General features: G+C 49.1%; 5 protein-coding genes across 9 annotated transcripts; 2 read left to right on the plus strand and 3 right to left on the minus strand.

The window, feature by feature from the left end:
* Positions 1–617: 617 nt before the first annotated feature.
* LOC147048644 (casein kinase II subunit alpha) lies at positions 618–4,756 on the plus strand. Of its 3 annotated transcripts, XM_085923384.1 has the most exons (14): positions 624–779; positions 1,542–1,618; positions 1,699–1,940; positions 2,017–2,128; positions 2,204–2,305; positions 2,420–2,470; positions 2,773–2,832; positions 2,895–2,978; positions 3,158–3,268; positions 3,420–3,521; positions 3,641–3,741; positions 3,966–4,114; positions 4,268–4,357; positions 4,476–4,756. In XM_085923384.1, the coding sequence occupies exons 3-14, from the start codon at positions 1,840–1,842 to the stop codon at positions 4,583–4,585; spliced, it is 1,173 nt and encodes a 390-aa protein (XP_085779510.1). In that variant the 5' UTR covers positions 624–779; positions 1,542–1,618; positions 1,699–1,839; the 3' UTR covers positions 4,586–4,756. The 3 variants fall into 3 exon arrangements, with proteins under 3 accessions (XP_085779509.1, XP_085779510.1, XP_085779511.1); XM_085923383.1 differs by lacking the exon at positions 1,542–1,618 and having other exon boundaries at positions 618–779; XM_085923385.1 differs by lacking the exons at positions 624–779; positions 1,542–1,618 and adding an exon at positions 795–1,083.
* A 1,094-nt stretch (positions 4,757–5,850) lies between these two features.
* On the minus strand, positions 5,851–10,098 carry slc2a10 (solute carrier family 2 member 10). 3 transcript variants are annotated; one of them, XM_085923379.1, is made up of 8 exons: positions 9,764–10,098; positions 9,473–9,622; positions 9,200–9,330; positions 8,167–8,292; positions 6,838–8,037; positions 6,625–6,747; positions 6,423–6,558; positions 5,851–6,347 (listed from the first exon to the last, which is right to left on the minus strand). In XM_085923379.1, the coding sequence occupies exons 4-8, from the start codon at positions 8,168–8,170 to the stop codon at positions 6,260–6,262; spliced, it is 1,551 nt and encodes a 516-aa protein (XP_085779505.1). In that variant the 5' UTR covers positions 8,171–8,292; positions 9,200–9,330; positions 9,473–9,622; positions 9,764–10,098; the 3' UTR covers positions 5,851–6,259. The 3 variants fall into 3 exon arrangements, with proteins under 3 accessions (XP_085779505.1, XP_085779506.1, XP_085779507.1); XM_085923380.1 differs by having other exon boundaries at positions 9,473–9,660; XM_085923381.1 differs by lacking the exons at positions 9,473–9,622; positions 9,764–10,098 and having other exon boundaries at positions 9,200–9,374.
* Positions 10,099–10,115: 17 nt separating this feature from the next.
* On the plus strand, positions 10,116–11,178 carry tp53rk (TP53 regulating kinase). Its single transcript, XM_085923386.1, has 2 exons — positions 10,116–10,420; positions 10,663–11,178. The coding sequence occupies exons 1-2, from the start codon at positions 10,198–10,200 to the stop codon at positions 11,133–11,135; spliced, it is 696 nt and encodes a 231-aa protein (XP_085779512.1). The 5' UTR covers positions 10,116–10,197; the 3' UTR covers positions 11,136–11,178.
* A 329-nt stretch (positions 11,179–11,507) lies between these two features.
* On the minus strand, positions 11,508–15,549 carry serinc3 (serine incorporator 3). The gene is made up of 10 exons (XM_085923382.1): positions 15,407–15,549; positions 13,973–14,092; positions 13,631–13,824; positions 13,468–13,547; positions 13,241–13,378; positions 12,989–13,158; positions 12,746–12,836; positions 12,422–12,626; positions 11,869–12,084; positions 11,508–11,794 (listed from the first exon to the last, which is right to left on the minus strand). The coding sequence occupies exons 1-10, from the start codon at positions 15,425–15,427 to the stop codon at positions 11,659–11,661; spliced, it is 1,371 nt and encodes a 456-aa protein (XP_085779508.1). The 5' UTR covers positions 15,428–15,549; the 3' UTR covers positions 11,508–11,658.
* A 630-nt stretch (positions 15,550–16,179) lies between these two features.
* LOC147048648 (serine/threonine-protein kinase 35-like) lies at positions 16,180–19,438 on the minus strand. Its single transcript, XM_085924129.1, has 2 exons — positions 18,462–19,438; positions 16,180–18,130 (listed from the first exon to the last, which is right to left on the minus strand). The coding sequence occupies exons 1-2, from the start codon at positions 18,946–18,948 to the stop codon at positions 17,415–17,417; spliced, it is 1,203 nt and encodes a 400-aa protein (XP_085780255.1). The 5' UTR covers positions 18,949–19,438; the 3' UTR covers positions 16,180–17,414.
* Positions 19,439–19,589: the final 151 nt, after the last annotated feature.

Raw genomic sequence — 19,589 nt, forward strand, 5'->3', positions numbered from 1 at the left:
GGTATCCTGAAGCAGGAAGATGTCGGCGAAGAGCAGGAAGGAAACATCCTAAAGGCTCGACCCGGTCGAAGCCCTCCCTGTGGGGCCTCGGATCCTGGCTCGGGGCCAGCTTTGACATCGCGAGGAGCGGCTGCAGAAATGCTTTTCTCTTTGTCACGCGAGATGTCGTGCAATACGAGAATTGTTGATCATTTCAATCAGCTGTGTTGCACCACGGAGTCACGGAAAAGAGGCAGGACTTATAGAGGATATCCTCAATCAGCAAGAGTACACTTTATTGAATAGCCTCACTGAAAGCAGCTGCCACCAAACATCCTCCTCATCATGTATGGGGCCACGTGACGTTTTACCTTTTAGTCTTCATCCAATTCTCATTGTGATTTTTGACCCGGACTGACCCTACGCAGGCAGGCAGGCATGCAAAGCGGTGGGGGGAACTGATGCAGACAGCAAGCAAAAAGCTGTCCCTTCTCCAGGCAACATCTTTCAACTTGATATTTCATAATCAGAAGTTTGAGTCCTAGCACGTTTTGACGTAATGAGTCAAATACTTACAAATCCATCGTATCGCTGGCGATTCGAGACGTTTGTCCCATTGCGGCTTCTGTAGCTGTACTTGGTGACGTAGGGGCCGCGGTCCGCCATGTTGTCTCTGATACAGCAGAAATCTCGCTCGCTTCAGAACAGGCATACCGGCGAGGGTTCACCTCCTGCCCGCCCATTGGGATTGACTACTGATTTTGTGGAGAAACGTATCGTTCGCCTCATTGATCACGGGGGTAAATATATACTGATGATATCAACCAGTCAATAGTGGACGATAAAACGTATCGGCTTTGCCAATTGCCAAGGCTCGGATGCTAACGTCAAGGGTCCGCCCAACACGGATGAGTTAGCTACACCCTCTGTCTGTTAGCAGTCCAAACTATGCCAAGCATCTTTCGGCCCAGCACGTTCTTTCAAATCTTATCGTTCTGCATTGCTCAACACATGAGCAACTTGTGTTCAGCTGTGAGTTCTAGTGCATCTAATGGTGGGACTCGAGAGCAGGAAACGCACCGCTGAAAACCAATCACAAGCCGAGTAAGCGACGCGCTAGACTTTCCTCCTGGTGTATTGAGTTCACATTTTCGCGTTGTTTGACTGACTGGGTGACTTATTTGCTAGGTCTGGAGTATCCTTTTTGGGCGACAGCAGCAATATGCTTATTAATCTCCAGAGTCGTTCGGCGGGAATGTGCACGTTCACCACTGTTGTGTGCGCGTGTGTTATATCGGTGGGTGGCTATGCGTGATCTTGTGATTAAATAAAAGTAAGTGACTATTCCATTTTGAAACAGCACAAACCGACGTAGCGTGAATGTTGTGCTTCACTCCATATGAATCTGCAGAGGTTCGTCGCAACCTGATTTCAGAAGTGGTAGTTGACAGTCACAAAAGGTTATGATGACACGCGTTATGATTCTTAACCATTTTAACAGCACAAGAAGTTGACCTGTCCAATTGTCCCTACTTAATAGCAACACTCCTCTTTCGCACAAGGCATGGAAGATGAATTCTTCCACCCCTAGGATCGAGAGCGAGCAAGAAACAAACAAAGGAATCCATAATTGAAACGAGTACAGTCGATTTCGTGCACGCGAAACGTAATTGTGACGGCAAGTCCCATTAATAATGATCTGTTGTCTTTTTTTCCTAGCGACGACCACATGCCCCTGGTGCCCCCTCCCTTGTCCTCAAATAACCCCCCCGTACCCCCTCCCCCTTTTCAGTCAAAAGCCACAGCCCTTACCTTTGCTTGTTTGGCCGGCGAAAGAGCCCAGCCGCCAAGCTGTCGGACATGTCGGGACCCGTGCCGAGCCGGGCCAGGGTGTACAACGAGGTCAACACTCACCGGCCGAGAGAGTACTGGGACTACGAATCCCATGTCGTGGAATGGGGGTAAAAGTGCTCGTCGCCCGTTTGGCTCGGCTCTATGTCGGCGCCGGCAGCAAATGTCCAATCCTTCTATTCACAGTAACCAGGATGACTTTCAGCTGGTGCGAAAACTCGGCCGTGGCAAATACAGTGAAGTCTTTGAGGCCATCAACATCACCAATAATGAAAAGATTGTAGTCAAAATCCTCAAGGTAAATAAGATAGATGCCCTCCTTGCCTCCGTTACTGGCGTCCACAAACAAAATCAAATGGATGTGTCTCACTAGCCTGTGAAGAAAAAGAAAATCAAGCGTGAGATCAAGATTTTGGAGAATCTACGAGGAGGCCCGAATATTGTCTCCCTTATAGATATTGTCAAAGACCCTGTGGTAAGTATGCAATTTGGAGTCATCTAAGGACACATTCCCCTGTGCCTTTATATCTGACCAGGAGTGTTGTCGTGCGCCGTTCTTGTTGTTGTTGGTGGTGGTGGTGGTTTTCAGTCTCGTACACCCGCCTTGGTCTTTGAACATGTTAACAACACCGACTTCAAGGTGAGAGGTTTTTCATCTTTTTCAAATGACATGTTAATTGGAGATGGATGGATGGGTGGATATGGATGGGTGGGTGGATGGATGAATGAATGGATGGATTGGATGGATGGGTGGATAGATGGATGTGTTTATGTTTTTGGCTCTGACGAAAAAGAAATCCTTTACTTTTGTATACTGCATCATTTTTACTTTTGTACCAATCCCACTTGGGGTCATAACTAGGCAAACAGTAACGTTGGTACAGCATTTTGGAATGATTGAATGAGTGATGCTCTTTCTAATGACTTTGCTGCGATCCCTAGCAATTGTACCAAACGTTGACAGATTACGACATCCGCTTCTATATGTACGAGATCCTCAAGGTGAGTACAATGTTTTCTCTCCACATGAAGTGTGGGAGTTCATGCGCGGCTTTTTTCAACAGGCCCTGGATTATTGTCACAGTATGGGAATCATGCATCGAGATGTCAAGCCACATAATGTGATGATTGATCACGAACACCGCAAGGTAAGTCCTTCCACAGCCTGACCTATTTTTTTGGTTGGTGATCAACGTCTGAAAAAACACCTAAACCGTAACGCATTTTATTATGGGGAAGAAAAGTCAAGATGCCAAAACACGTTCTTATCTTTATCGTTATCTTTGCTCATATTTGTGTGACAACCGTCGATTGTATGCGTCTGTAGTTACGTCTTATCGATTGGGGCCTGGCCGAATTCTACCACCCGGGACAAGAGTACAACGTCAGAGTGGCTTCACGCTATTTTAAAGGACCTGAGCTCTTGGTGGACTATCAGGTACAGCTGATATTGCTAAGGAAAACATACAAACTTCATGTTTTTGCCCATAAAAGAAAAAAAAAAACAACAACCGGCGTTGGCGGCGGCGGCCAGTGTGCGCTGCGCTTACGGCCTTTCCGCCCACAATTTTGTCATCTGTGTGTTTTAGATGTATGACTACAGTCTGGATATGTGGAGCTTGGGCTGTATGTTGGCCAGCATGATCTTCAGGAAAGAGCCTTTCTTCCACGGCTACGACAACTATGACCAGGTAACGGAGGGATGAAATAAAGTGCGGCCAGGCCACCCGGCTCCTCTGTGATGTTGCTAAACATCTGCAGAGGCTGGATAAGACTCCTTTGAATCGGGTGTATTGTGTTTGTGTTCGAGCTGGTGAGAATAGCCAAGGTCTTGGGAACAGAAGATCTATACGACTATGTGGACAAATACAACATTGAGCTGGAGCCTCGCTTCAACGATATACTCGGAAGGTAAAGGTGCCAGGTCCCTGCAAATTTCATATCTGGTATCACGCAGCGGTCTTGACGTTCTCTCTCGCTCGCTCTCGCTCGCTCTCTCTCGCTCTCGCTCGCTCTCTCGCTCTCTCGCTCTCTTTTTCTCTTTCTTTCTTTCTTTCTTTCTTTCTTTCTTTCTTTCTTTCTTTCTTTCTTTCTTTCTTTCTTTCTTTCTTTCTTTCTTTCTTTCTCCCCCCCAGACATTCCCGTAAGCGATGGGAACGCTTCGTCCACAGCGAAAACCAGCATCTGGTCAGCTCCGAAGCTCTGGATTTCCTGGATAAGCTGTTGCGCTACGATCATCAAGCCCGGCTGACCGCCCGCGAGGCCATGGATCACCCCTACTTCTGTAAGCGCTTCCATTCAGGAGGGGGAGGGGGGGGGGATGGCTTTTTGGGCTTTTACACACTGCAATGAAAACCACTGCACCCTTCCACGTGAGGTGAAAGATGCCTTTTGGAATGAGCCGGATGACTTAGCATTGTTTTTGTTTTTCCTTCAGTCCCCATTGTGAAGGAGCAGTCTTGCGGCGGAGTCGCCAACCTGCCCGGTGGGAACCCGGCCACTGTTAGCACAGCCAGCATTATTACGGGTAGGTGGCTTGAGAAGAATCTCGCCAATGGTCGTGAGGCCGGATCCCCCTGTCTTGGGCATACAATTGTGCAAAAGTGCAGGTGGTGTAACTGCTGCTGCTGCTGTGGCCATTGCAGGTATTTCTGCCTTGCCAGCCTCGACTGCCCTGGGCCCACTCACTGGCTCGCCCGTCCTCTCTGCCACCAACGCTCTGAGCTCCCCGGTGCCCGCCGGAGCCCCCCAGTGACAAATGGAGACAGACAGACAGACAGGTGCAACACACCTACATCCAAACTGTGTGTGGCCCAGCCGAGCCCACCCTCATCCGAAGCCTTTGTTTGATTTGATTCTTCTTCCTGGTCTCAGCCAAACGTGCTCACGTGACATCCAAAATGAATGTCCCGCGTGGACGATGAAACGCACTGGTTTTTCTTCAAATGCAGCCGTGCATTCAAAAGGGAAAGTGTCATCTGTGCTCCTTTTGTCCATGTCGTACTTTGACAGAAGGTGATTGCCGTCGGGACCAAAAGAAGCAACCCTCCGATTAACTTTGTTCGGCTTCCGATAACAAATTGCGTCCGCTGCCGTTTTGCGCTCCAGATGCAGCGACAGTCGCGCTGGATGTATTAGTCGGGCAAAAACGTGGAGCCGTAGCGACCCAAGCGTCCTCGTGGGTGACACGGGCGGGCGGGACGCGACCCGCTATATACGAGTAGTTGTGGATGTCTTGAGAAATGCTGCTTTGTAGCTCCTTGACCAAAGTTTTTCCCCGTTCATTTGAAAGAACAAATCGGGTTTGATGCCAATAGACAAAGGTCTTTAAACACTCATGCAAATCATTTGCTCATTCTTTGCGGGGAACAGATGAGCAGAAGGATTTGTGTCCCGTGTATGGATGAATGGATGATGCGGAGTTGCCGGTTGAGACAAAAACGGCACTCTCTCGAGCCCTGGGCACTGGACAGGGCATTCAAAGTCATTGAATACACTGGATTATTATGATGGTGCAAATGTATCGTGAACAAAACAAAGCGTTTTATGCATGGCAGGTGAGTCATTTGCATTTAGTGTTTTGTGGCCAAGCCAGGCCAAGCTCCCAACGGTTGACTGAGTGAGTGAGTGAGTGAGTGAGTGAGTGAGTGAGTGAGTGAGTGAGTGAGTGAGTGAGTGAGTGAGTGAGTGAGTGAGTGAGTGAGTGAGTGAAGGAACCATTGTTGACAGGTGAGTTCTTTTGGAGTCAGCAGTTGAGCGGTGCGGTGCGCCGTGCCGAAGGATAGCACTTGAAGGATCTCTGTGTTCTTGTGCCACAATTTGATGGTGTAACTTTTTGACGCTGCTGTACATTTTTTGTAAACATGGAAATGCAAATAAATCAAAGTGTGTACATTGAGTCACTACACTACTGTATATATGTTTATGTTCTTGTGTAGAAGACTAGTATTTGCAAATATTTGTGTAAATAAACAGTTATTTATCAGGTACCCTGTGCTTTTTTTTCCACGTTGGAGAGGATGCACGTCAAATTGTAAATGCGTCGTCAGCAATTTTATTTTGAACGTGTTTTCCACAAAATAGAAAATAAGTACAATAAAGGACTAACATGCATACAGTAATCCAATTTGACACGAGTGAAAATCGTCATATACTAGATGTTTTTATCAAATACATTACCAATAACACAAATTGACACAAATTCATTTCAATAGAAATGCTCCCTTTCTTGAATTTACATACAGTAGGAAAAAAAGGTAACACCAGATAGAAGAGGCCATTCGCACGCGCCCTCATTTCAAATCATCCTTCTCTCTCTCGTCAAATAAAAGCCCCTTGCTGTTCAGCAAAAGAACCCCGCTCGGTCGTGGCCCGCCTGGCAGATTGGAAGTAATATGTGACACCGGAAAGGATGCCACAAGCAAGCGCTTCATTGACAGACAACTCTTTGGTAGTCTGACAGGGAAGTTCTTTCTCTGATGGGGTCACAGCAGTCCACACTGCGGTGGTGGTGAAACCTAGGCCAAAACACAAGCCGAGTCAATATGGCACCTGCCGGTGGCCCGGCCTGAGACGGAGATTGAGCAAAGCACCTGTTTAAGCGCAGTTCCCTGTCGATCTCCCCCAGCGTCTTGCCTTTGGTCTCCGGTAGCATAAAGTAGAAGAAAAGCGCGGCCACCGCTGACGTCATCCCGTACATAAGAAAGGTTCCAGATAGACCCATCGCATCTGGCCACATCCACAAAAGGCACATTGCGCGTGCATTTGACCAATACAGGGATCATGGGAGCTTACTGAAAAGGTCCAGGAAGGTGAAAGCCACCAAAAGGTGGGCGCTCCAGTTGAAGCAGCTGGTGAACGCGAAGGCTCGTCCTCTCACGGCTGCCGGAAATATCTCGCTGAGGAGGAGCCAGGTCACTGGAGCAAACGTACCAGAAAGAGGATTTAGCATTTGGATCACAACAATACGCTTGAGATAGACAGATATATATGTAGCTAGATACAAACTGGGTCCAAATCCAACGGAGTATGCGCTGACCGCCGCCATCATGCACACCACAATGATCCAGTTGAAAACTTGATCCCCAATGCTGGGAGAAGATTCCGTGGCGGCTCTTTCCGTTTGGTTTTCTGGAAGCCGTGCACCGGCAGCCGGGAGCGCCGTGTCATTTCCAGCCGGCAGATGAAGAAGGGGACTGATCCGGTTGCCAACGGAATCCCCCGAACTACAAGGCCTCGCCGCCGCCGCCGCACGGTTTTGCCAATGTCCGCCGAGCAGTCCGACGCAGATCAGGCAAAAGGCCATGACGCAGCATCCGCCGATGAGCAAAGGCCTCCTGCCCCATTTGTCCGAATACGCCACGGAGACCAGCGTGGCCGCCACTTTGACTATTCCTATACCGACCGTCGCCAGCACGGCAGAATTGTCGCTCTGAAATCCCGCAGCGTGAAAGATGGTCGGGGCGTAAAAGAGCACGTTTGGCTGTCCCGTCAACTGCTGAAAAAGCACAAGTCCCAGCCCGAGCGCCGTGCGGGTCCTCATGTTGTCTCGGCGCCGGAAAAGGTAGGAGATGTTACACGGCGCCTTCTCGCCATTTGAGCGAGCTTCGTCTGGAGCCGTAAGCGTCGTTTGGGACGGAAGGGCGCATACGGAGAGGAGTTGGATGGAGGTGGGCACCACGGCTAAGGCAAACATCCACTTCCAGCCGGTTTGGAAATGAACCAAAAGGTAGTTGACGGTGTAGGCCAAGAGGACGCCGGCGGTAATGCCGGCTTCGTACAGCGTCACCAAAAGGCCCCTCCGCTCGGGGCTGACCGTCTCCGACACAAACAGGCAGCAGGACATGGAGGACTGGCACATGGCGAAGCCCACCGTCAAGCGACCCAACAAAAGGCTTTGGTAGGAGCTGACCAGTAGGAGCAAAGTACCCGTCAGCATGAGGACGATGCTGAGCAGGATGGATTTCCTGCAGCCGTAACGGTCGATCAAGCTCCCTCCCAGCAGGGAGGCCAGCAGGGCTCCGGCCAACAAGGAGCTGACCAGCAGCTCTTGCTGAACGCAGCTGAGTCCAAACTCGCTCTTGACTTGGAGCAGAGCGCCGGAGATGACGGCCAAGTGGTAACCGAAAACCAGGCCTCCCAGCGACGACGCGGCGCTGGCAAAGGGGAGGGCGGAGCCACCTGGGATGAGCGAAAGATGACCCGGAACTAGAAGGATATTCGGAATGAGATTGAAATCAGGTGACTCAATGATTCAAGCATCCCTTTGTAGAAATCTGTACACATCACTGGCGTCCAGCTAGTGCTTTCAAATGGAAAGAGACATTGCTTGCTTACCCATTGTGGTCCCGTTAGAAGCGCTCTTCAGCCATGTCGCTTCTTAGGTCCAAAGCAACATTTGTGTCAAACAAATGAAGGAAATCCCCGCCGACCGGTGCTGGGCTGGCTGCCTGGCTCGGAATCCTGCTCAAATGAGCCCACAAGAGTAAGTGAGTGAGTGAGTGAGTGAGTGAGTGAGTGAGTGAGTGAGTGAGTGAGTGAGTGAGTGAGTGAGTGAGTGAGTGAGTGAGTGAGTGAGTGAGTGAGTGAGTGAGTGAGCGTGGGGCACAGGTGTCACCATGACAACCCCCTTGTTGATTGCTGTGATTTAATTACTGGCTCTTTTTGAGATATGCACAACAAAATGCAAGGCAGATCCAGTTTGCTTGCTTGCTTGCTTTTCATCAGTACGCGGACTCAAACCAAATGGGTCCTTTGGTTTACACCACCTGATCGCGAAAATATCTATCATGCCTTGATGTGCTAGGAGCGCCAATATATATATACATTCTGATTTTACGGCATCTTTGTCTCAAACATAATGCGGACACTTGTTTGTTCCTTCCATGATCTTGTTCACAGCAATCACTCAAAAAGTACATCGTCGGACCGATGGAATGATTATGCAAAGAAAACCGGTTGCCAGCCAGTCGCAGGGCACACAGAGTCGAACAACCAGTGGACAATTTGCCAGGCACCTTCATTGTATCCGTCTCGCAACGATTTAATTGATGAACACGCCCAAAGCACACGATGCTTCAAATGAGAGTTATACAACAGTTCTTCTCTTGGCTCGAGTTGGACGGACTTATTTTGTTTGTCAAGGCATGAACATCCTCGTCGAAAACACACACACACACACACACACACACACACACACACACACACACACACACACACACACACACACACACACACACACACACACACACACACACACACAAGACACAAACCACATGAAACACGCATGCAGCGATGAAGTGAAACCAACTTATGTACGCGAATGTACGGAGTCCTCGCATGGATCGTGGGTGGGAGCAGAACAACTTACAAGAGTTTGCTGCTGCCGCTGCCGATGCTGCCGATGCTGCTACCGCCGCCGCTGCTACCGCCGCCGCTGCTACCGCTGTCGCTGTCGCCGCCGCCGCTGCTCCAGAAAACTTGACGCTACGTGGCAGGCGCCTGCACATACGTGAAGTTGAGAGGAGGCAAGTCAGACAACGTGAGTGACGTCACTCGTGCTACTGTCACGCGCAGCGTCTGTCGATCCCAAATGTGTTTGTAAAGCTGTGTGCTTTCGCTTCACAAGGCGTTGAAGATGAACCTTTTTTTTTGGTCCTCCCAGTGGCTTGTGGCAAATTGACTCGCTAGTCCGCCCTCTTCAACCCAGGCTCTGATCAACGATCTCCATTTCATTTGGATCATTTGTGGAGAGCCTTTGCTATCCCCGCCAATGCTACCTAGAGCCTAGAACCTAAGCCAGAAGAAGAAACCAGGCTGCAAATTCATAGCCTGAAAAGACATTTTGAACTTTGTTTTGAAATACCACCGCCGAGTGGCAACTGGTGACACAAAGAATCATCCTAATCATCATTCACATTTGATCTTTCCCAACCTCATGATGTATTTATTCCCTTGGCTTTTGATTCGGAAAAGTGCCCCGTCCGGTATGACAACTATGAGTGTTGTTTGAGCTGGAAAGTAAATATGACGGAGGTGACGAAGTCGTTTTGAGACTCTCGTGTCACTTGTTCGGTCTTTGCCTTTTGCAGCTTTTAGACTATGATAGGATAGATACCCTATCAAATTATTAAGATTTAAATGTGAAAAGACTGGACTGACCAGCATCCTATAAAACGTAACAATGTGGAACTCATTGTAAAAGATAAATAATTAAATTAAATTTAATTAAATTAAATTAATAAACGTGCGTCCGTCCGTCCGTCCGTAGGTCCGAGACTGATGAACTAGTAGTGGACGTAGTCGTCCTGTAGGTGGCGGTATACACCAGAAAGGCCATTTAAACCCCGAAGAAGAACCCGGAAAAAGATGTCAAGTCGAAGCAAAATGTCGCCGCCCGACTTTCTTACAACTGCAGAGCTATTAAAGCAAGGCGCTGAAGCGCGAGTATACCGGGCTGTGTTTCTTGGGAAGCCGACTATCGTGAAAGAACGCTTCCCGAAACGTTACAGGCACGCGGTGTTGGACGAAAAACTGACACACCGTCGAACCGTGCAAGAGGTTCGTTCGATTCTTCGCTGCCGGAAAGCAGGCAAGTACATACATACAGTCAGTCAGTCAGTCACAGGACTGGCGCTCCAGGACCGGCGGCTCAGGGCGCCGCCTCAATGATCCAAGTCATTTCGGGCCAACTGGCTCCCATCGATTGAGTGAAGCCGCCTCCAACTTGTACACACGTTGCTTTTCAACTACAACAACAAAAAAAGCATGCACGTTTCCTCTTTCGTCCCAACTTCTCGACCATGAATTCTCCTTCAATTGCTCTGCTTGTAGGCATACCAGCTCCCGTCGTGTACTTTGTGGACTACACTTGCCACTGCATTTTCTTGGAGGAAATTGTGGCTTCGACGACCGTGCGTGACCACATTGTTTACGCTTCCTCCTGTTCTGATCTGGAGCATCTGGCTACAAGGATGGGTCACATCTTGGCCAAAATGCACGACCGAGACGTCATCCACGGTGACCTTACCACCTCCAACATGCTGCTGAGATGTCCGCCGGAGAACGGCCGCTCCGATCTGGTCCTCATCGACTTTGGTTTGAGTTACATCTCCGCGCTGCCGGAGGATAAGGGGGTGGATTTGTATGTGTTGGAGAAAGCTTTCCTCAGTACTCATCCCAACACAGAGGTGTTGTTTGAGACGCTACTCCAGAGCTACGCAGCCTCGTCCAAAAAATCACAAGCAGTCATTAAAAAGCTTGATGAAGTTCGTTTGAGGGGGAGAAAGAGGTCTATGGTGGGATGAAAGACTTAACACAAAGATTTTAATAAAAAACAAAAGACGAGTATATCTTTTGCTCATCCCTTTATTTGATGTGAGGCGCACTCGTTGCAGAGTGAAGATGTAAATCTCTCGTTACCACCGAAACAGCAATATTGACCAAGCTTTTCAGAAACCTTCGTTTTCCCGGGACGCACGGGTGACAGGGGAAACTTCAGAAAACTACGGCCCCGCTCGTTTGCGGAAGCCCCGGCCGGCTACGTGTCGACGGGCCGCTAAAAACGACATGGGTTATTGTTCTGGACTTCAAACTGTGCACATGTCTCTACTTATCCATTTTTATGTTCCAACACGTTTGAAAATCCATCAAATATTTGGCAGCATCTGATGTCACAATTGTCTTGAAAAGAATTTATTCTAAACAAATAATAAGGCATTGGAGAGCGCGAGACTAATCCAAGGGGAATGTTTCCGAGCAGCGCGGCCCAACGCAGCGCAGCCCAGCCCTCCGTGCCTCCCTCCCGTGAAGGAAGGTCCACTCTGGAAATCACTCAAAGTCTCTGTTGCTGAGGATTATGGGAGCCACCAAGGTCCAGGCATATAGGGCCAAACACAACCAGCTGGAGATGATCTTCACCCACACTGTTGGCCACTTTCTGGTGACCGTGTAGTCTGCGTTTGGACTAGGTAGGAGGGGAAAAGGTTGAGAGTGTGAGACAAACCAATGATTTGCTCTTGCCACGCAGTGGTGACTGACCTGTACCAGTTTGTGAGGGTCATCATGATGTAAAGCGACGCAAGGAAGAGCATGAAATGAAAAAAGGAATAGCTGTAATGGACCAGCTCCTGTTCGTTGTCCTCCGTCTGTCTCTCCTTCTCCAACGATTCCTGGCTGCCACGCTCGGCCAGGATGTCCGGGTCTTTGGAGGCCATGGTCAGTTTGCTCATCTGGCTGGCGCTGGATGAGCGAAGGCTGGGTGGGGCGAGGGGAGGGATACAAAACACTTTTGGATGAGCCAAGGCCGGGTTGGGCGAGGGGAGCGATACAAAACACTTTTGGATGAGCCAAGGCCGGTGGGGCGAGGGGAGGGATACAAAACACTTTTGGATGAGCCAAGGCCGGGTAGGGCGAGGGGAGGGATACAAAACACTTTTTGATGAGCCAAGGCTGGGGCTACAAAACGAGTGCTCCTTCCAAACTGAGGCATCACGCTACTTTATTCCTCAGCTGTTCTTGAATGTCTTTGCATCGGGGCTGAGCTCAGACTCTCGATGTGGAAGATCAAATGAGATTCATTTTTGCAGTGTACCTGGAGTAGATGATGCACACGACAAATACAGCCAGGCCCACAATGCTCTGCGCATCCCACCACTGCAGGTAAGGCGTCGAGGGGACGGGTTCCTCGGTGCCATCGATCACCACCACGGCAGTGGTGTTTTCAATCTGGAGAGAAGCCATTGTGGGCGCTGTTATCTGTTGAACGATACTGATCAGGCTTGGGTTACACGATTGCTCTGGGGGAAACAAACAAAGAGCAACATCAGATCATCAATGGACCAGCACATTGGCCATGGCAATGAGCCACGTGGCCGCTCACACAGCGACCCAATACAAGGCAGGCAATCTTGCTGACCTGGTTCGTTGCTCATGGCAGACCAGGTTAGAAAGACGGTGTACATGGTGATGATGGAGGACTGGAGAAGACCAGAGTGAGGCTGATACTCCTAGCAAAGCATAGCAAAGCACATTCTCCTCAAACGACACACATTGAGACTCAAACGGCGGCAAGCAATTGAGCAATTCAAGAATACGCACGTACAGCAAGATCAGATTTGGATGCCAAATGAGACGAGGAAAAAACGCCACGCAAATGTACCTGGACTTTCCGCAGCACCGAGATGAATGAGGCCCCAAAGCAGAGCAACATGTTGAAGGTAATAAAGAACTTGTTGATGGCGCAGCCATCGGGTTTCGTGTAGAAGATGTAGAAGAGGACAATGCCAATCAATGACACAAGGTAGTTTAGGATGGTGACCAACACCAAAGCTGGAAAAGAGGCAAGGGGACTCCCTCCTTATTGGGGTGGGGCTATTAATGGTGAGTGAGCAAATGACATCAAATCACTCACCTGCATACCAAACTTTGGAGTTGCTTTTCTCCATTTTGTCCATCCAGGACTCATTCCAGGAGTGGGCAAAGTCAACCAGCAGCACCACCTGGATCACAATGAAGAAGAATCCACCACCAGAGCCCACAATAAACCAAGCTAAAACAGCAAAGGCAAGGCAAGCCTTTTAAAAAATACATACCAAAAAAAAGACATCAGTCATTAGGATCCACCCGTTCGGATCTTACCGTAGGTAAATTTACCATCTGGAATGTAAAGGGAACCGGCCATGACTAGGATCAGGCCAAGAATCTTAAAGAACCAAAATCTGCCAGAAAAAAAAAAAAAAGAATCAAATAGAGTTCACGCCATAACACGAGTCGCTCGGATCAGCGCAATTTGTCCACTCACCCGTTGTGGACGGCAGCGCGCGGGTCTCTGGTGTTCTTGACGTTAACGAAAAGAACGGAAAACCAAATGAACCACATACTCATTCCAAAGCAGACACGGTAGACCGCCTTGTACCCCAAAAAATTGTCACAATTGAAATCAGCTTGGATGCCGGGCAGAGGAGAGCCCGCCCCATCTGCACAGAAGCCTGGGATCTGAACAAATCAAAAGGACAAAATGGAAAGCGTCGGAAGCGCTCCCTCCCTCCATCCACCTTTAGGTGGGCGACGTTGAAAACAACAACCACAAAACACCAAAGCTATGCGTGCTCATCATGTCTGGCTTTTGCAGGCTCACGCTTACCCGTCGAAGAAGCTTCTCGGCCCCCGGTGACAGCATGACGCAGGACACCACGGTCCCCAGCAACAGGATCCAAGCGTAAATAATCCTGGTCACGATGGAATTCCTACACAAGCATTGTGTCTAGAGGAGACGACGGTGGGGCGGACTGTTAGTAAGTCAGCAGAGCAAATGTTGGCGAGAAAGCGTCGGAAAGACAAAGCAAAGCGCTCGTGAGCCTTCTGTCACTCAGGGGACAAGTGATTCCTTTAGCGGGCTCAAATCATAAACAACCAGTGAGATGCCGCACGAGTTCCGAACAGGGTCAGATTAGCTGTGAAGAGGTTACACCGCGGCGTGTTCCATTTACCTGAGAAGAAGCCAGAAAATCACGAGCTGAGCTGAGCTGGGCTCATCGGCATACGTCAGTCAGATTGATACTTGAAGCCAGAAAATCACTAGCTGAGCTGAGCTCCTCGCCATACATCAGTCAGGTTGATACTTGAAGCCAGAAAATCACTAGCTGAGCTGAGCTCCTCGCCATACATCAGTCAGGTTGATACTTGAAGCCAGAAAATCACTAGCTGAGCTGAGCTCCTCGCCATACATCAGTCAGGTTGATACTTGAAGCCAGAAAATCACTAGCTGAGCTGAGCTCCTCGCAATACATCAGTCAGGTTGATACTTGAAGCCAGAAAATCACTAGCTGAGCTGAGCTCCTCGCCATACATCAGTCAGGTTGATACTTGAAGCCAGAAAATCACTAGCTGAGCTGAGCTCCTCGCCATACATCAGTCAGGTTGATACTTGAAGCCAGAAAATCACTAGCTGAGCTGAGCTCCTCGCCATACATCAGTCAGGTTGATACTTGAAGCCAGAAAATCACTAGCTGAGCTGAGCTCCTCGCCATACATCAGTCAGGTTGATACTTGAAGCCAGAAAATCACTAGCTGAGCTGAGCTGATCGCCATACATCAGTCAGGTTGATACTTGCTCGTGTTGTTCAAAAGAAACATCCATAAAGGCAAGGAGACCGAGCGACCGACAGACCGACCTACCGCTGCCTTAATTGGCGCATACCGCGACGACACACGAGGAAGGGAGGATGAAACACAAGTTGCCATAGATGGAAATTCTTCAGAGCTGCCTGCCTGCCTCCGCTCCGCTATATTCATTTTGTTCCAGCTAAGCTTGGCGTAGCCTGCTTACGCAAAGACAACAAAGCAGCACACTTAAGCCATTTAATCACGCCTAAGTCGATGAATGGCACATTTTAGGAGCTCGCTCAAGGCTCAACCATTTCAAATGCATTGACTTTTTTGTTCTATGCGCATCTTCTTTGTGTTAGTGGAATGGATGCGCGCCAGCGAGGCAGGCAGCATCGGGCTACCTGTTGCAAAGGATTTCCAATGACTACCATTTGTCATGTGAATACAGTACGTGCGTAGTAGGACTTACCAAGCTAAGAGAAGCTCCCATGACTGTCGGTGTTGAGCATATGAACAAAGAAAAGCCAAATCGCCCCGCGTCGCCTCCTTGCGCGTCTGCCTGCCTGCCTGCCGGCGTTTCTTTCTCCCTGCTGCCGGTCAGACTGTAAAGGCGACAACGTCACAAACACGTGACGTCACCGATTCGCCGACTTGAAAGATCTGCCTCCGGACGCGTCGTTTTCATGCTCATCACATTTCTTTGTTACTCGGTGACCTTGGTTCGTTTGAACGTATTGTCGCTAGCCTTAAATTCCCCCCTCCCCAAGCCAAGCTGCTTGCTCAGCAGCGCGCTCAGACGACAGTTGCGTCTTGATTTGAAATGAAACAAAAACACTCATCGTGGGACTGCAATCATGAAACGATACAAATATGCTGATTAATCAATCAAGCTTTCAAGCGCGTAAACGGAGCGCCTTGACAAGGCACGCGCAAACTGCACTCACTCTTTTGTATGTGTATTTAGTTCGACATCATTTATGCATGCTAATGATGGTCAAGCAAACTTAACTCTCGCTAGAGTTGAAATGATCATTGGAAACGATAACGCGTCTGTCTGAGGTTTGATTTTTCCATCGGCTTGCGCCACCCAGTGGACACAAAGGGAAACGCAGATTGGCTCTGCACTCAGGATATAAATGGACCAAGCAAGTTAAGTGTGATGTTGACATGATTTTTAAATCAAGGACCAACAACATCTTACCCATTGAGTCCCAGGATAAATTGAAAGGCAAAAAACAAAGCATATGAGTAGTGCTACTTTATTTCCAAGCACGATTGAAAGGAAGCAGCGGCATTCTCTGCGCTCCAAGTGTGAGGCACAGAAAACAAAGTAGTTTGAAGAAAGGCTTCATGCAATCATCAGCACAAGGATGTTCACTTTTAGCCATGTGACCATTGCATAGTACATTCTCGCCCCCAAACATGAGACATTGCATAGGCCATTACGATGCCCCGAGCCCCTTTTAAATAATAAAATCAGAAAAGTGAGCTTATCATCTCAATTCAGGAAAATCCTGCATTTTTTTCCAAGCGGGAGAGAAATAAGGCAAATGAAAATCAGAAGCAAAAGGTTGGTTTGGAAACATCGGGAAAGGGCAAAATGACTCCTAATCTCCTTTACAGTTAGAGGCCTCGAGTGTAAAAATTCCTGCAATGGCTGAAAACGCCACTGGTTTTGCAAAAGTGTCTTTTTGAACTGGTCGTGGAATGTCTTTGCTGGAAACAAATGAAAGGCTCGGCAAAAAAGACCAGCTAGTGCATTTGGACTCTTTGGTAAGGGTGGAAAAGAAAGGCTCACTGGACTTTTGCTGAAGGCAAAGCATTGAGAAGAATCAAACACATCAACAGAACTGCCAAGGGCGCTTGTGTGAACTATTATCAACTACAGTGTGTGCGTGCGTGCTGCCAGCTTCACAGCACAGCACGCCACATCTTGATCAACAAATGTAAACACCAAAATCAAGAGCATTTGTGTTCCTTGGAAAAAACAAACAAAAAAGACACTCAAGAAACATCTACTTGAGCGAAGAAGGCACTGTGAGGTGTGGCGAGTAAGCTGCTATCAGCTGTGCTTCAAGCGTCTCACTTGACACATCTCAGGCACACATGGCCTTATTAACCTGGCCGTTGTAGAAATGGAGGTTGTCACAGACAGACGTCAAATGAAATATGGGGAGCGGGCAGCGTTACATCAACATTCGAATCAGCCAATTGCACAAAAATATTTTCTTTTGTACCATAGAGATGTTTGTTAAGGTTCCTTCTTTTATCAGCAGAATCAAAAATGGTCAATCATTCGTTATTGATAATCACAAGTGGCTTTCCTCCTTCAACTTCACATTGGTCACATACAACAGGGACATTTCAGTGAAGTAGCCAGCTAAATGTCTGCAAGTACATTTTGCTTTGGATTAAAACAGGCACAATCATGGTTGCTGAGGCCTCTTTTTTTCTTCTTCTTCCTGCACAATGATCCATCACGCAAGCTGGTCCATTCTGGTCTGGAGCTGGAAAGCGTCGGGCCGGTCCTGAGGGTTGACGGCCAGCATGTCCAACAGTAGCTTCCGGACGCCGTCTGACATGCACGACCTGTGCTTCTGGGGGATATTGAGCACCATCTTTGGATTTCCTAAGAGCGCCTCGCCCACGGGCACAATGTCCGCTCCTTGTCTCACGTACGTTCCCAGGAGCTCTCGCTTGGACTCTGCGTCGATAAAAGTAATTCTTTCCAACATGGCCCAAATGATGATGCCCAGAGCAAAGATGTCAGCCTTGGCCGTGTAGTGGCCCTCCCACACTTCGGGGGCCATGTAGAAGTCCGAGCCGCACGCCGACGACAACCAAAACTTGTTGACGTTGACCGCGCCGCTCTTGCTTTTGTCCTCAACTTCTTTGCTCTCCTTGCTATTGGCCAAACCGGCGCAAACCTTGCTCAGGCCAAAGTCGGCAACCTTCAGGACGGGGGTCCCTGAGCGCTCCGAGATGAGGATGTTGTCCGGTTTCAGGTCTCTGTGTACGATCTTGTTCTCGTGTAAGAATGCCACGGCGCTGGTGAGCTGTAACATGAAGCTGTTGTTGGTTTGCGAGTCGGGGCGGCGAGACAGAATGAACTGGTTGAGGTCGCCTCCTTCGCAGAACTCCATGACGAACCACAAGTAACATGGCTCCTCTGGAGGCGTCAGCACTCGCTCACCTGCGAGCAGACATTGTTGTTTGACAAAGCGCAAGCGACGGCACACACAAAAATGCCAATTCATCTTTGAACGTTTCTCAAAGTGTCATCTCAATTCATCATTGAACGTTTCTCAAAGTGTCATGCAAAGACTTTCCCTAGTCATGAATTACGTGCAAGTGACGATTGGCCCAACGCAGAAGGGCCCAATCCTATCTTGCGTAAGTTGCCACGGCACGCTCCCAGAAATAAGATGCAGCGCTCGAGCTTACTGGCGCTGGCACTAGTTACTGGCACTGGCACCAGCGTCCCTCCTCCGCAAAGCAGTTGGGAACGGCAGAAAACGACGTACCTTTGAGAGACGTTTCCACAAGCCGCAGATACTGTTTGGACCGTTTGTTGCCGTGGCTCATCTTTTGGGCCATTCCGTTTCTTTGCAGAACACACTCTTCTAGTTGGACAACATTTTGGTGGCGTTTCTCCAAACTTGTTAGCGCCCAGAACTCCTGGAGGGCGAGTTCGACGTTTTCCGGTGCGTCGCACCGGAGCTTCTTGACGGCGACCCTCGCACCAGGCCTCCGGGGCACCGCTTCGTACACGACACCGTAGGTGCCTCGACCGATTTGACGGAGCAGGCTGTAGCGCGGGGCCATGAGCTTCCTATCCAAGTCGTCTTGCTTCAAGAAGCCGATCTCCTCCCTCATCTCACGATCCTCTCCCGCGTTGGCCTCGCTCAGGCATCGTAGCACGGCGGACTCGTCAGCTCCTTCTCCTGTTAGCTTGTTGCTGGCTCGCGAGCTCCTCGTGCGTCTCCGCCAGTTGTCGCCCACTGCGCTCATCGTGAATCCAATGAGTCCAACTTCGCAAAGGAATGTGTCCGCATGCTTTCGCCGCCAGCACCATTCATGGCACGACTTATTCCTATTCTGAACGGTCGTGACATGAGAGAAACGAGATGGGTGTCACGGTGGACAGGAAATGGCAGCCAAGGCATCGCGATAGATATGGAGGAAGGAATACACTTCCGCGCCTATCAAAATAAAATCCTACTGTTGGAGCTCAGCCGACGGACGCTAAGCCATATACCGGCGTCGCCATTTATTCAATGTTGTCAATCTTTTCGATTTACTCGATCGACCACACATTCGAGTTCAACATTCTCTTTCATAACAATGCCATCGTCTTGTGAAAAACACTACTTCAATCGATACTTAAATGTGTATTTATTTTTCATTGTTGTATTCAATTAGAAGTCGAGACGTTGTGGGCGCCCAACTTCAACTGACTGACTGACTGACTGACTGAATGAATGGCACGCGCTTCATCTCAAAATAAAGCCGCCGCTGTGAGGTCGCTTCCGGTGGGGTCTCCACTGTGGCGATGCACGGGGCTCATTTCAAAATAAAAGCCTTCCCGATTGCTGGCATTGAACGAGCTCATTCAACTTTATCCAACGGAAGCTTACGAAAGTCATACAAAG

Source organism: Syngnathus leptorhynchus, chromosome 11, assembly GCF_054491065.1.
Source record: "Syngnathus leptorhynchus isolate UIUO chromosome 11, UIUO_Slep, whole genome shotgun sequence".
NCBI classification, from domain to species: Eukaryota; Metazoa; Chordata; class Actinopteri; order Syngnathiformes; family Syngnathidae; genus Syngnathus; species Syngnathus leptorhynchus.

What these genes read in the sequence shown, in the direction of transcription:
- LOC147048644 (XM_085923383.1), top strand. Translation starts at nt 1,840, where the DNA reads ATGTCGGGACCCGTGCCGAGCCGGGCCAGGGTGTACAACGAGGTCAAC. An exon ending in TTAACAACACCGACTTCAAG is followed by an intron (nt 2,471 to 2,772) that starts GTGAGAGGTTTT and finishes TGCGATCCCTAG; the next exon opens with CAATTGTACCAAACGTTGAC. An exon ending in GCTACGACAACTATGACCAG is followed by an intron (nt 3,522 to 3,640) that starts GTAACGGAGGGA and finishes TTTGTGTTCGAG; the next exon opens with CTGGTGAGAATAGCCAAGGT.
- slc2a10 (XM_085923379.1), bottom strand. An exon ending in CTCCGTTGGATTTGGACCCA is followed by an intron (nt 6,748 to 6,837) that starts GTTTGTATCTAG and finishes CGTTTGCTCCAG; the next exon opens with TGACCTGGCTCCTCCTCAGC. An exon ending in AGGGAACTGCGCTTAAACAG is followed by an intron (nt 6,348 to 6,422) that starts GTGCTTTGCTCA and finishes GTTTTGGCCTAG; the next exon opens with GTTTCACCACCACCGCAGTG.
- tp53rk (XM_085923386.1), top strand. Translation starts at nt 10,198, where the DNA reads ATGTCAAGTCGAAGCAAAATGTCGCCGCCCGACTTTCTTACAACTGCA. An exon ending in TCTTCGCTGCCGGAAAGCAG is followed by an intron (nt 10,421 to 10,662) that starts GCAAGTACATAC and finishes CTCTGCTTGTAG; the next exon opens with GCATACCAGCTCCCGTCGTG.
- serinc3 (XM_085923382.1), bottom strand. Translation starts at nt 15,427, where the DNA reads ATGGGAGCTTCTCTTAGCTTG. An exon ending in GTGTGCATCATCTACTCCAG is followed by an intron (nt 12,085 to 12,421) that starts GTACACTGCAAA and finishes CGCCCCACCCAG; the next exon opens with CCTTCGCTCATCCAGCGCCA. An exon ending in ACCCTCACAAACTGGTACAG is followed by an intron (nt 11,795 to 11,868) that starts GTCAGTCACCAC and finishes CCTCCTACCTAG; the next exon opens with TCCAAACGCAGACTACACGG.
- LOC147048648 (XM_085924129.1), bottom strand. Translation starts at nt 18,948, where the DNA reads ATGAGCGCAGTGGGCGACAACTGGCGGAGACGCACGAGGAGCTCGCGA. An exon ending in TGTGGAAACGTCTCTCAAAG is followed by an intron (nt 18,131 to 18,461) that starts GTACGTCGTTTT and finishes GTCTGCTCGCAG; the next exon opens with GTGAGCGAGTGCTGACGCCT.